We start from the raw sequence: 14,269 nt of genomic DNA on the forward strand, positions 1-14,269 counted from the left end.
TTCCGCATCTCCCTTCGTTTCTTCCTTCTGTCCTCACCGACTCACCTGGCTTTTGCGTTACTACTAGCAACTGGAATCGAATCACTAGAATTGTTCTGGAAGCCCATAGAAATCTGACCACAAAGTGTACTCCTTGCTGTTGGAGCTGCCTTGTTACAAAATGAATTCCTTTGCAGATGGATAGAAGGCTATTGCCAAGCAGCTCTGGTCTCTGCCATCAGCCGGCTTCTCGAGTCCCAGCAGCTAGCTTTATTGAAGCAGGCATGGTCAGTTATATGGCTCCAGGAGTACTGTTGGTTTTGATCTTGACTTTCTCATGGACTTTTCTGAACTAAGAGAGGGCCCTCTTGATGGAAAAGTGCTCCCCGGGAGGAAAGCGGGGGTGGGTCGTCGCTAAGTGCCTGTTGCAGCATATTTGCCATTGAGGGTTGATTTAGAAAAAAAGAGATGGCTGGAGCAATGGTCAGGACTGCACAGATTGGTCTCATGTGGCAGCTGACATAGGTTTGGCGTTGCTGGATAGTCGTGGTTGGGGAAAGTCATAAACCATGAGGAACTGCCTCTACTTGTCCTAGAATCATTTGGATGCTCTTTATTTCTCTGATGGCTCTTCAGCCACCTCCTTTGGTTGCTTTGTGTTTAAGCATGCTCCCGTGTATGTGTGCATGTGTGTGCATGAGTGTGGAGACCGGAAGTCATTGTTGATTGTCACTCAATCACTCCCTGTCTTATTTTTTGAGACAGGGTTTTCCATTGAACCCAGTGCTCCCCAGTTTGACTAGACTGACTGGCTTTCAAGCCCCATGGATCCCCCTGTTACTGGCCCAGCATGGGGATTATGGGCGTGTGCCTACCGCACCAAGTTGTTTTATGTCAGGGCTGGGGATTGAACCCAGGAACTCATGCTTGTACAGCAAGCACTTTGCTGCTAAACCAAGTCCTCAGTGCCAGTCTCGTTGTATGTTTGAACCTCCAAAGGCCCCAGATTTTAGCTTTCACCTGGCGAGTCTTGATTATTTAGTAAGAAACTTCTTAAAATGGGAAGGATTGCCAAGAAATGGGATTTATGTTTGCAGACAGACTGAGAAGAGCCATTTTTTTCAGAGTAGTTCTGGGAGTGCGCATAAATCTGCCAGCAGATGTCTCTGTCGCCCACTCCACAGGAATGTCAGCACTCTCAAAGCTGGGACTGAACTGGGTGACCTTGCTGTACATTGCTTGGCTTCCACTGACCCTGAGTGTGTGCGTGTGTGTTCACACAGACACACGTAAGTGAGTGTATACACCTTTATTGTAGAGTAAGTCCCCAACCCCTTGGCTATTTATTTTCCTGCCAGAGTCCCCTCTGAATGCCGAGGAACTGCAGCACACTCCCCGTTCACTGTTTCAGCTGCTGGCATAGAGAAGTCTGGTAATTTGTCCACTCCTCTGAGGTGACTCTTGGGCGCTGTTACAACAGTAGAGATAGGTGGGGGTTGTCATTTGTTCCAAGCCTTCCTACTGGTCTCCAGCCAAGCAGAAAAGGGCAGTTCCAGGTTGTTTGGGGATGCTGACTCCCTGCCAGCCCTGAAAGCAATATTCTGCTTTACTGTTACTGAAAAGCTATTTTAGAAGCTTTTAATTAAGGTGTGGCCAACCTATTGCCCGAAGGACACATGTGGCTCAGAATATCTATAAATGTAGCCCAATACAAAATTGTAAATTTATTTAAAATATTATGAGGCATTTTTCGTGTTTTTTTTTTTTAATTAACTGCACATTTCTCTGAGTGTGAACCTTGTAAATGGTGTGCTGTGGGGTCAAAAGGTTAGATGGCCCTAAAGCCGTTTAGGTGAAGGAACCAACTGGTGAGAGCTAATTAGAAACACATTCAGGCCTTGCAAGCATGAAGGCCTGAGTTCGAGCCACAAGAACCCACAGTAATGCCAGATACAGAGGTGCATGCTTATAGTCTCAGGGCTATAGTCAGATGTGGGAATCATGGACCACTCAGGCTAGCCTACACACAAAGCTTTAGGCCTGTGAGAGACCCTGTCTCAAAGAATAAAGTGGATCTTCCCTGAGGAATGCAGCTGAGGTTGTCCCCAGGCTTCTACACATGCATGCAGCACACACACACACACCTGCACACATGAACATGCATATGCATGCATGCCCAAACACGTACACACTAAGAGATGTATGGGAACGAGAGTAGATATTGGATGTGGTGTATGTCACATCTTTAAGTAGAAGAAGATACTGAAAACAACCCACAACTGCATCTCCAAGATAGCCCAAGAAAAATTAAAAATATATAATTTAACAATAAATTAAAAAAAATAAATTGCTTGGCTGGCTTGGCATCTAGTCCATCAGGAGTCCTGTCACTGTCCTTCCCTCCATAGTTTGATATGACTCATAAAACCTCCTCACGCCGTTCTCCTCAGCATCTTCCTGCCTTAGAAGAGAGACAAACATGGTCAGTTATACATTGTTTGTGACCTTGAACACTGAAGGTGCTGGCTAACAGGGGTTCTTGCTCATCTGTACCTGGGGTTTGGTTGAGTAGTCTGGCAGTGTTTTTGCTTAGTTTGTTTTTAAGAGATTTAGGAATTTTTCTAAGAAACAGACTGGCATCCAAAATTAAGAACCAGTGAGTGGATGATTTAGCATCTGAAACAGACAAACAAAACAAAGCAAAAAAAAAAAAAGAAAGAAAAGAAAAGAAAATTTAAAAGGGAACAACAAAAATAAAATCCAACCCAGGGTGATGCATACTGCGCCATGGTCCCCAGGTGACTTGCCCGCCCCTGCAAGGTAGAGGTTGAATCACTGATGCCCCAATCACAGATCACATTCTGATCTTGTTTCAAAGTGACCCGAGCCCAAGAGAGGTTTTTGCAGATTTTCCTCTCCCCTTGGTGCAAGCACTCTTGGGGATTCCTGAAAACAAGTTGTGAGACCTTCCTTGTCAGTCTGCCAGTAAGTGTGACTCCCTGTTGCTTCTTCACAGCTCTCAGAGGGTGGCAATGAGAGGCTGGAACTCCCCCAGAGCAGGCAAAATGACTCCTTCGAGGATCCCAAAACAAGGTCTTACTCTCTGACAATCCAGAACACTACTGTCTGCAGCTCTGGCATCTACAGGTGTGCCCTGCAGGAGCTGGGAGGGCAGCGCAACGTCAGTGGCACTGTGGCTTTGAAAGTGACAGGTGAGTTCACTTGGCTTTTCTTCCCACAGACTGGGGGTGTGCTTTCTGTGTGCCCCAAAGTCTCTCCTCTTCCAGAATCTGACCCTGCAGCTTAGGAAAATATCTTGGTTGGAAACCAATTCCTCTGAAGGACAGCATGATTTTTTTTTTCTCTATGTGGCTTAATCTACTCATTGACTTTTGCCCGACATTTGCAGGCACTAAGGCCAGAAATGACAACATATTGTCACTCAGGCCCTGGTTTTGCACTGCAGTTAGACTTTCCTCATGTCCTGTGCCTTAGAACTAAGTTAATAATCTTCACATCCCAAGACCATGAGCGCTCTTTAAAGAGACAGCCAGCATTTGCACTCTGCTCACTGCTGCCCCCGCCAAACACAAAGACCTTACACCCTTTTTAACATCCAGCACTCTGCCGTGGTTTGCTTGTCTTTGTGACCCATTGTCCACTTGCCATGAAATGAATGGAGTAGCTAAATATACATCTTTTTCAGGGACAAGCTAGTCTCTGTTCTGTGTTTCTCGGTACACAGTAGGCCCTCAACAAATATTCAAATGGATAAGAAATGAGAATAGCCCGGTGAGGGAGAGTTCTGGGGGACAGAGAGGAAGTGAAGAGCATAGCAGATTGCCTGCCATCTTCTCTTCAAACACAGTGTTGCCTCCAACTTAAGGGCCAGATGGAATGAATTGCTCTGATCTAGCTCAGATGTTAACGCTGACACTCACCAGTGCGTGGCTGGTTTTGCCACTGTTTTAATCTAAGCCTCATCTCTCAAATGGGACCAGTAACATCTGTATGTTGAGTTTGTTGTTAAGTTTAATGAGATATTACACTAGGTAATTTACTATTTAATTTAATATTATGTAATTTAATATTACGGTGTCTGAGGTAGACAGAATACTCAGTCGTTGTTAGGGTTCCCTAAGATAATGTCTTTCAACCTTTTCCATTGAGTTATAGACCCTCATGAGAATCTTTTCCTAGACCACTGCATTACATTTTGGAATCTAATCTCAGCTCTATAAGACTCAAGGGAACAATTTCTTGGAATCGTCTGCCCGCTGCCTGTCCCTGCCCAGGCGGTGAGCCAAGCCCATTGGCAACCTCACTGCAGCGCAAGCCAAGCATCAGCTACTGTCTGAATGGGACACGGCCCTTCTCCCCTACTGTTCCTGATTGGGGCCTCCCTTCTGCCCTCCTCTAGTGTCATAGCCGTGGCCTCAAACATCCTGAGAGAGTCTGTCCTTCCACCCCATGCTGCTGGCCTGCTCTAAGAACCGCAGTTGAGGGACTGGGGACAGTAGAATGCTCAGTGTGCATGCAGGAAACCCTAGGTTCAGTTTGAAGTGCCAATAAAAACCAGGGATGGGAGCACATACCTATAATCTGGGCACTAAGAGGGGAGAGGCAGAAAGATCAAGGAGCTCTGAGTCACCTCTGTTGCATAGTGAGTTCAAGGCCAACTTGGGCTGCGTGATACCCTGTCTCAAGAAGGCAAATAAAACAAAGCTCTAAATTTCTTGTACAAGAATAGGCAGGTTCCCAGCTTCATTTTCTAGTTTGAGTGCCCTCAAGTTGTGGTCATTCACCCAAGAGTTCACCTAGTCACAAGAAGTTAAGGTAGTTCATGACCCTGGAAGCTCAGCAGACATCCTACTCTTCCCGTGGGCATACAGTCAGAGCAATGTGAGAGCAATCCCTTAGACTTCAGTAACTGCCACCACCACCGGTCTTCCCTGAACTGAGGGCAGCGATGGACACATTAGGACTAGAGGAACTAGGAGTGGAGCAGGGTAGATGAGTCCTTCAGTGTCTTTATAGGTTCCTTTTCTTTCTTAAGGATGCCCCAAGGAAGCTGCAGAATCTCTTTTCCGGAAGTACAGGGCCGAAGCTGTGCTGCTCTTCTCTCTGGTCATTTTCTACCTGACGCTCATCATTTTCACTTGCGTAAGTATCTGTTCAAAACATCTGTGACTGGGACGTGGTCCCTGGGGTCCGACTCATTCCTGTAGGTCTTGTAGACAGTGTGACTCGTTGAACGCTCACCCGATGAAGGCTGGACATTTGAGGCCTCCACGCTGGGAAATGCTCTGGGATCCCTCCAGCTTGCTTTTGCTTTAGTGAGACACGTGGAACGTTGTGTCAAGCCGGTGTGACATAGGTGGGGTTGTGGAGGAAAGTCTGAAGAATCCCATGGAGACCTGAAGGATCTGTGATCACAATGTCTCCATCCACCACGTTGGGGCAGAGGCCTTGCTCTTGCAGCTTTGATCACACTGCCCTGGGCTTGTTTTCTCTTAGTGGGTCTGCTTACGTTTCCATACTTTGCATCCTTTTAAAGACTTGATCCTAAGAAGTCAGAACGCTGGGGTACCCAAAAGGTCCCCTCTGGAGTGGGGGGGTACCTGGCAGTACTGGGGCATTCCTGGCATGCCCTTTAGCTATTTATTGGTCATAGACTCCAGCTGGAAGCCCCTTAAGCCCATTTTTGCCTGGCTATTCACATGGACTGACCATGGACCTCATGGAACAGGGCCATCTGGGACTCTGCCCAACTGGGAAACAACCATCTCCATATGTCTCAAGGTCACCAGGACTAGCTACACGGGGAGCAGGATAGACCCATCCCAGAGCCAAGCTGCCTGTCCCTTTTTCCTGTTTCTGATTTCTATTCTAAAAACCAATCAATAAACATCACATCATATCCCATAACTATATAAAATTATTATAAGTGAATAAAGATTTCGGTCAGGAGCTTATTTTAAAAACCAGAACAAAATGAAGTGCTGGTGTTTCATAATCAGTCAAAGGTGAAAAAGTGTATTTTTGCAATATTCATGTCTTTGAAATGAGTTGTTGAGTAATATACTAAGATTTTTTTCTGGATGTTATCAATTTCTCCAAGAATGATTACATTAGTTAATCTGAAGAGGGTTCTTAAGGTGTATGTATTTTTGGTGGTGCTATCAATAAATGTAGAACTTTTCATAAATGTGATTTAAACAAAATAGAGGCTTTATTTAAAATAGTTTTCCAATAAAAAGCAAACATATATAAATAAAGCAAAAGACTTCCATGAGAACCTACTGTGTACAAAGCATCCAGCCAACCACTGCACTGCATAGGATAGACATGGTGGATACGTCCCCGGCCTCCTAGAGCTTGCAATTTGGTCAGCAGTGCTGTCTGTTCTTAAGAAGATAACTAGGATGGTCAGCCAGTACATTCAAGATGGCTGCCTCTGGTTTCTTGAGGGCAGCTATCTGCTTCCACATGAACTGGCTTTCCACATTTGGGGCAGCAGGAGCTAGAGAGCACTGCAGTTGGAAATCCGTGAGCCTCCTGGCGAGATTTGGAAACATCAGGGAAGTGGTACTTATAGTTTGTAAAGAATGAGGGGTGGTGAGTATAAGTGCTTCCAAAATGAGGTGTCCAGACAGCTCTTGGGGGGTGGTGTGACAACCGCCAAGTTTTCCCAATAACTTATTTCTCAAAATCTTTTCATTTTGCTTTTTACAGAAGTTTGCACGACTGCAGAGTATTTTTCCAGATATTTCTAAACCTGGTTCGGAACAAGCTTTTCTTCCAGTCACCTCCCCAAGCAAGCATTCGGGGCCAGTGACCCTTCCCAAGACAGAAACAGTATGAGTAGGGTCTGCTGGTTTTTACAAAGCCAAGCACATACCAGATCAGTGTGCCTGAATGCTGCCTGGACAAGAGAAGAATGAGCCCCACCCTCGGATGGCAACCTTCCTCTGAAGTCCTTAACCTGACAGTGGGTTCCACACTACTTCCTGCCACGGGGTCTTGAGCACCATCACATGATCATGAAGCATGGGGCCATCACTGCTTCTCTATGGCTGTCAGCTTAGTGTTTCATGTGGCTATCTGGTCAACTTCTTCTATGCTTTTCCAGTCATGTAAAAGCTATGGTGAGACGCAGGTGGAGTAAGGACATGGGAAATTTGAACACTCTGAGCTAGTCTTGTGACAGACTCCCAAGGACAGCTGTCCTCGTCTACATCTGGGATACAGCTCTTTGAATTTGTCCTGTTTTGTTGCACCAGTCCAGATGTCTCATATCTGGCAGAAGTTGACAGGCCAAGCTGTGAGCCAGCGGGAAAGATTTAGCAAATAATTTCCCAGTGCGAAGGTCCTGCTATTAGTAAGGAGTATTATGTGTACATAGAAATGAGAGGTCAGTGAACTGTTCCTCAGCAGGGCCTTTTCATCTGGGAAAGACATCCATAAAGCGGCAATACAGAGGGATGCCACATTTATTTTTTTAATCTACATGTACTTGTAAGAAAAGAATTTTCATGTTTTTCAAAGAAGTTTCTTAAAAAAAAAAAAAGATTGTCTAGTTGGATAGCTTTGCTAGCTGGCAAGCAGTCTGAGTGAATATACAGAGTATCCCTCAGAATAGGGACAAGTTAGACGCACCATACAGTGTCCTGCTGCAAAGTGTGGACCATGGATCGTGCTACCCGGAGTCTGGCCACAATTGTTCAAGCCTGTCTGTATGATCCTGGGTGAGTCACTTGTGGCTTTCACGTTTTTGCTTGTAAACCAAAAACCAGATGGGTTTTGTCTGGGTTGACTAAAATGGGTGCAGAAATGCATCGGGAAAGCTGAAGATACTATACGCAGTGGCAACCCCACTGGGCTGTTATTCTTGCTGATATCCTAGAGTTCGGGAGGTAGAGAATGCTGATCGTGTCTCACCTTTCCCATCAATTCAAAGGAAGCTATAAAGAGGACAGAACGTTAACATGTCTTCTGGGTGAACTCTTCCTGAGAAATGTGGAGACTGGCTCTGCGTTTTGTTCTTGAAGGAATCACAGTCACAAGTCCTTGAAGATACGGACCTATGGGAGCCACTGGGCCATGAGGAGGAGTTCTCAGATGTTGCACTGATGTGACATTGTCGCGTTTCTTTAATGAACTTGTCCCCTTCCTCATTTGCCTCCCAAAGAAATGTTGTCCCTTTGGCAATGTGCGCATCACCCACACTAACATGAGAGTGAAAAGCAATGTTGAGCTGACCCAGTGTTTGCCTCTTCCTTGCCACTTTCATGCTATTAAAGGCATGCATGTGAGAAGGATGTTCTCTTCTGTCTTTATAATGATCCAGACTTTGGGGTGTGTGCTTGAATGCTGATTGGGGAATAAGAATGTGGAAATGGTACTGGGAAAGGGCCGGCTGATGGCCTGAGTCTGGGGCAACAATGGGGGACAGAGGCAAGTGGCTGGCAGACCTCTCCTCTGTGACATGGCATTCCTTCTTCCAAAGTCGACCAGATCCATCCTGGAGCTGCATCCCTACCAACTAATACAAGGTTAGCTTACCCACCTATGTGGCCATGAGCGGCGGGGGGGGGGGGGGGGGGGGGAGGGGAGACCGGAAGGGAGGATCTTCTTCTAAATGATGTGTGAAGTTGAGGGCCCTGATCTTGGGATTCTTTGGGTTTTATCTGAGGTTTTCAAATAGACACCTAGCCCTAAGCTGTTAGGAAAGAGATACAAAGTGCTGTTGGCTGTAAATGCATCACGGGGAGAGGCTCTTTGTCCAGATGAATACGTACGAAGTATCTGTCAAAGTTGTAGAACCACTTGGAATGGATTCAGGTCTGTTGTCCAGTGCTTTCCAAAGGCACAAGGCAACTTCGTATCACATCGAGAGACTCAGGCCTCTCATCCATCTGAAGCTATGCCACCTCAGTCGGGAGATTTAGAACTGTTATTGTTCTGAGGACTGAGCGAGGGTGTTCATGGAGGGGCTCGGTGTCTAGCGATGTTCAGATGATAGGAGAACAAGAAAGGAGGAAAGCGGAGCAGAAGAAAGGCCAGTGCCCACAGATTTATGGCAAGCTTGTTTTATTAAAAGGAGTAAATTGTCTTCTGGGTGTCGCATGCTGCCTTCTGAGAATTAACACACAGTGAAATAAACTCTCCATAGTCATGAGAGCTATTGTGTGGAGACCAGGGAGGAGGGTTGCCCTGGTTGCTTTAGATAGACCTAACTAGAAACATTATTAAAATTTGATAGCAGGTTGGCTCGAATGTTTCACGCCTAATATTTAGTGTTAAAAAATGTGTGTGTGTGTGAGAGAGAGAGAGAGAGACAGAGACAGAGAGAGTCAGAGTCATACACACAGAGGTAAAGACAAAGGGAGAGGGCAGGAAGAGGTATGGAGGTGGAGACTTATGCAGGCAATTCCAGATGGAGCAAGTTAAAAGCAGAGGTGAGTGGCAAGCACATTATCTCAGGTGGTCAGAGCTACGGCACAGCACTGATGGGTCCAGATTGTGGGGCCACATTGTCAAATCATTTGGGGATAATAGCCAGGAAAACAAGGTGAGGAGTAAACAAAGGAGCTGGGGTAGATGTGTGGTACCAAAACCACCTGGCAGCCTGGAAGCTCAGAGCAGCACAGCACCAGTAGAAAGGACAGGAAAGATGGGGACCTTTTTAAAATTATTTATTCATTGTATACGTATGTTTGCATGTACATGCCTTGGCATGCTTGTGGAAATCAGAGGTCAGTTGCAGAAGCTAGTTCTCTCCTCCCACCAAATGGGGTTTGAACTCATGTTGTAAGGCTTGGTGACAAGTGCCTTTATCCACTGAGCCACATCTCTGGCCTAGGTTTTCAGTGTCAACATGAGACCTAGGTGTTGCAACTGTGTGTGTGTTGTGTCTGTCTGTCTCTGTGTGTTTTTAAATTAAAGTCTCCCTTCCCTTTTAAGACAAAATAGACTGGGAAAGTAGTCAGTCTTTCCATTTTTACCTGTACATTGCTGAATCATCTGAGGGCATAGAATATGCTATGTTTTTCAGCAGTTCTTCAGGCTAAAATGCCATTGATGATATGCTTCAAGCTGGCTTTAGCCCTCATTACTCCCATTTCAATTTTCCTAGAAAAATATGCCTAATGTCCATTCTCCTTATATAACATGTATTTATTATGCCTGACCAGCTGTCTTCTAGAAGACAGCATGTATCATCTGAGTTCTTTTGGTTTGTGTGTGTGTGTGTGTGTTTTCAATCATATAGCTAATACCGGATTCCTTCTTGGTTCTCTGCCTTTTCATTTCTGCCCAGTTGATTCCGTGTTGTGCAATCACTCTTTAATTTTTAAAAGTAGCTCAATCAGAGTGAACACACCAACTAAGTATGATGATAAACCCAGCGACACCTTCTGGGCTGTGTGATGGGTTGTGCTGGGGAATGAGTATGAGTGTGTGATGGGGAAAGGAAAACACAACGCAGCCGCACGGCATCCAGCATCGCTCACTGCTCAGACTGTCATACATCACACGCAGCCCCTCTGTCCATCAGTGTCCACGCATTTCTCTTGTACACCTCTCTTCTCCTTGCCTCTTCTTTATTTCTTTCTCCCCATGAGACTCCAGGAAGAACACAGTTAGGTCACATGGGACTACCAGGAAAACATCATCTAGGCTGGGTAGATCTGTTTCCATGGTTCCTGAGAAGTTCGGCTGAGGGAAGGAGGTGGAAGTCGGGTACCAAAGCAAGTCTTCCATTCTCTTCTCCTCTCAATGCGTATCCACATACAGCATCCCTCTGGGCAGAGGAACTGGACCTCACTTGCTGGCTCATTTAGATTCTGCATGTGAAAGGGATATTGTTTTTGCTTCTTTATAAGAGGGACTACTTCTTCTAATTGACCATTTTCCCCCCAATGCTTTGCCAAAGTAGCCTGTTTACAATCGACTCTCGCAGATTATAGTACTTACCAGAGGCAAGAGGGAGAAATTCACACACTAGAGAGCTTTGCAACGCCCCACAGAGTTGGGATGCTTTCTTTCAAAGAGGGAAAAGCCATCTGTAGATGTGTATGTACTTGCCAAGTCTCCCCAAAGCCAGCTGGACAGCCCGTCAGCATCTCCCATTCAGGAACAACAAAGGCTCATGTCAGAAGTCAAGGGACAGGAGGCTGAGAACTAATAATAATTTTGCACTTACGCAGCAGTTTTTATCTGAGGACCTCGGAGTGCTTTACAAACATTAATTAAATCGCCTGGCAGCCCTGCGAGATGCCTGTATATCCCTATTTCCAACTGGCAGGGGGTGATGGGAGGAGAAGTGTGGGCATGGAGCGAGGCTGGAAACAGGCCATGTTACATGCCTGTGGATTGTGGACTCAAAAGAAGTGGGACCATTTCCCCGTGAGCCCAAGATCGTGGTCAGGGAGACAGTCCCCCGCTGGGTCAAGGGAATGGGCTGGTGATTTCCCAACAGGAGTCAGCTTATACACCAGTAAGGGAGCCACCCACACCAGGGCTTCAAGGATGCTGTCATGGTCTTCCAGAGTCTCATCACCACCAACCAAGGCGACAGTCACTACAAACTGCTTTAAGTAGTGACATGATAGCAAACACAGTGACTGTCATGTGGCATGTCCTAGGAAGAAGAGACAAGCTATCCCTTTGCCCTAGATAGGCTCACACCACAGACTAAAGACACGACCCCATGCAAATCTGGCTTGTCCCCCTAATGAGTTTATTTTGGTTACTGACGGTAGCATGGATGACCGGCAGGCACCTCCATTAGAGAGAAACCCATTACATTGTGGGTAATGACTCACGATTTGCAGTCAGCTTCACTGGAGAGTCCTCTCTCCCAGCAATCGTTTCCTGTTGTTATAATTTGGGGGAGGGGCTTTTGCATTTTGTAACTTTCATGAACTTCCTGTCAATTTATTTCCTGTGTCTTATGAACCCTCCACCCCAATCCCAGGAAATACTGTTCAAATTCAGAGGAAACAGCTGTACAACAGCTGCTCTGATTGCTTGTAGATATGGCCATAACTGCCATATGGAACACCAGTATTCAGTCTTATATGTTGTTGCAGTTAATTATGTTCTCCAAAAAGATCTCTTGAAGTCTTAACCTCTGGTGCCTATGAATACAACCTACTCTGGAAGTAAAGTCTTCGCAAATGTAGTTACCATGGGATGCTGGGGCTTAGGTTGCTGTCCATATAAGAAGAGGGGAATTTGGACACAGGCCCAGATAGACACGCAGGTAAAAAAAGAAGGCCTGGTGAAGTCAGAGGTAGCATTGGAAGTGATACATCCACAAAGCCAAGGAATGCCAAGGATTGCTGGCAGCACCAGAAGCAGGAGCAAAGCCTAGAAGTGGTTTTACCCAGGTAACCCCAGAGGGAGCATGGCTCTGCCACACCTTGTATCAGACTTCTGGCTCCAGATCACGGGCGGTCTTTTGTTGTGGTTGTTATAAGCAGGCTAGCGTGTGGTACATTGTTGTGGCAGCTCCAGAAAGGAGAGGCTTAAATAAGGAGGCTTTCAGATCTAGGGTGATTAAAACATCAAGCATGTGAAAACTATCTGATAACGAGGGAAAGGTTTCCTAAAGGGACCAGGCTGAAATGTGTTGTTAAATGGATGGTTGTTTCAATGATGATGCTTCAACTGATGAGGAGGACAGGCAGGTAGAATGTGCTAGAGTGTAATAATGCATAATGGTGTCTGAGACAGTACAGTGGTCCTCTGGCACAGCAGGTATTGGTTCTTGCACAGATGTTTTAACCCTCTTTTTTAAGATTTATTTTTATTTATGTGTGTGCATGCATAAATGGAGACTACGCTTTCATTTCACGGCCACCCAGACCTGAATAATCACACAAAACTATATAAATTACAACACTGTTTGGCCAGCAGCTCAGGCGTATTTCTAGCTAGCTCTTATATCTTAAATTAGCCCATTTCTATTAGCCTGTGTATCACTACAAGGCCGTGGTTTACCGTTAAGGTTCTGGCATCTTTCTCCTTCAGCATCTACATAGCACCTCCTGAACCTTGCCTTCTTTCCTCCTCTATCTCCACTTGGAGTTTCTGCCTTTCTATATTCTGTCCTGCCATAGGCCAAAGCAGTTTCTCTATTAGCCAATGGTAATAAAACATAGTCACAGTATATAGGGAGGAATCCCACATCTTGTATGTCTGTGTGTCTGTGTAATTAGATGTCTGTGAAGATGTCAGAAGGTATTAGATTTCCTGGAGCTGGAATTATAGGAGACTGTGAGCCATCAGAAATGGGTTTTAGGAATAGAACTAATATTCTCTGAAAGAGCAGTAAGTATTCTTACTCACCGAGAAATCTCTCCAGCCCTTGGTTTTGTTTTGTTTTTTTGTGTGTGTGTTTTGTTTTGTTTGTTTTTCTGTTAATCTTATTTTGGTATGTTGACTTGCAGTTGTGTAAATGCCTTCAATACAGTCCATTTCTTCATCCCTAAAGTTGACTTTGTTTAAAAAATTCAAAATATGTACCCAGAAGCCATTGCTGCTGGATTAAGGGGAGCAAAGGGGAAAAACAATCTGTTGCAAGGAAGACCCGAAACTCTGGGAATATCATTATTCTGTCATGGGTGAAGATGCAGACATTCAGGACAGGAAGTCATCTGTTGTATTCATCTTCCATCATCCTCTCTTCAGACTCCTGCTTTTAGAAGCACAAGCAATCCCAGCAGGGGTAACACATAAATCAATACAACATGGGCAGGATGCATTACTGTCTGAAAAAGAAATTGCGCTGGAGTCAGACAGACGTGAACTGGAATCTGGGCTCCATCATTCACCAGTTCAATCATATTAAACAGATAGCCATTCCTCTTGGTGTCTCGATTTACTTCTTTGTTAGATGGGTGTTAGGACCAGCTCCTGAATTTTAAGTAAAAGTCTGGTATAAAAAACAGTTTAAAGTATCAACCTCATTTTCTCCTGCATGTGGGTCCTTCTCTTGGAGCCTGGGAAGATGCTGCCATAGGACAAGCACTCTGGAGAGGCACCAGAGGGCTGCCCGGAGGTGGTCCAATGGAAGAGGTTTCAGAATGGATCTGCTGTTGCACTACAGACTACAGAGAAGCTGTTTCCTTCTCCATGTGGTTTCAGTGACTCCCCCCCTCCACACACACTCCCAAGAGCTTCCTTCCTTTCCCGGAGTCCCCAGAACTACGGAGACTGAGAGTCCCAGCTCCCTAGTCTCTGGCCGGCAGTGGGCAATGGAGTAAAATCTTTCTCTACTTTT

At 45.5% G+C, this 14,269-nt stretch overlaps 1 protein-coding gene across 4 annotated transcripts in view; it reads left to right on the top strand.

The window, feature by feature from the left end:
• Positions 1-7,575, top strand: part of Cd83 (CD83 molecule) — an 86,888-nt gene extending 79,313 nt beyond the window's left edge. For 3 of the 4 annotated variants that reach the window (XM_057787528.1, XM_057787529.1, XM_057787527.1), the window contains 3 exons: positions 2,996-3,191; positions 5,036-5,142; positions 6,715-7,575. In XM_057787528.1, coding sequence (XP_057643511.1) covers positions 2,996-3,191; positions 5,036-5,142; positions 6,715-6,843 — 432 coding nt within the window. In that variant the 3' untranslated portion in view covers positions 6,844-7,575. Of the gene's footprint in view, positions 1-2,995; positions 3,192-5,035; positions 5,143-6,714 lie in introns of those variants that run through there. The other variant, XM_057787530.1, reaches the window with a different exon arrangement.
• The last annotated feature ends 6,694 nt before the right edge of the window (positions 7,576-14,269 follow it).

This window comes from Chionomys nivalis, chromosome 13 (genome assembly GCF_950005125.1).
Source record: "Chionomys nivalis chromosome 13, mChiNiv1.1, whole genome shotgun sequence".
Classification (NCBI taxonomy): domain Eukaryota; kingdom Metazoa; phylum Chordata; class Mammalia; order Rodentia; family Cricetidae; genus Chionomys; species Chionomys nivalis.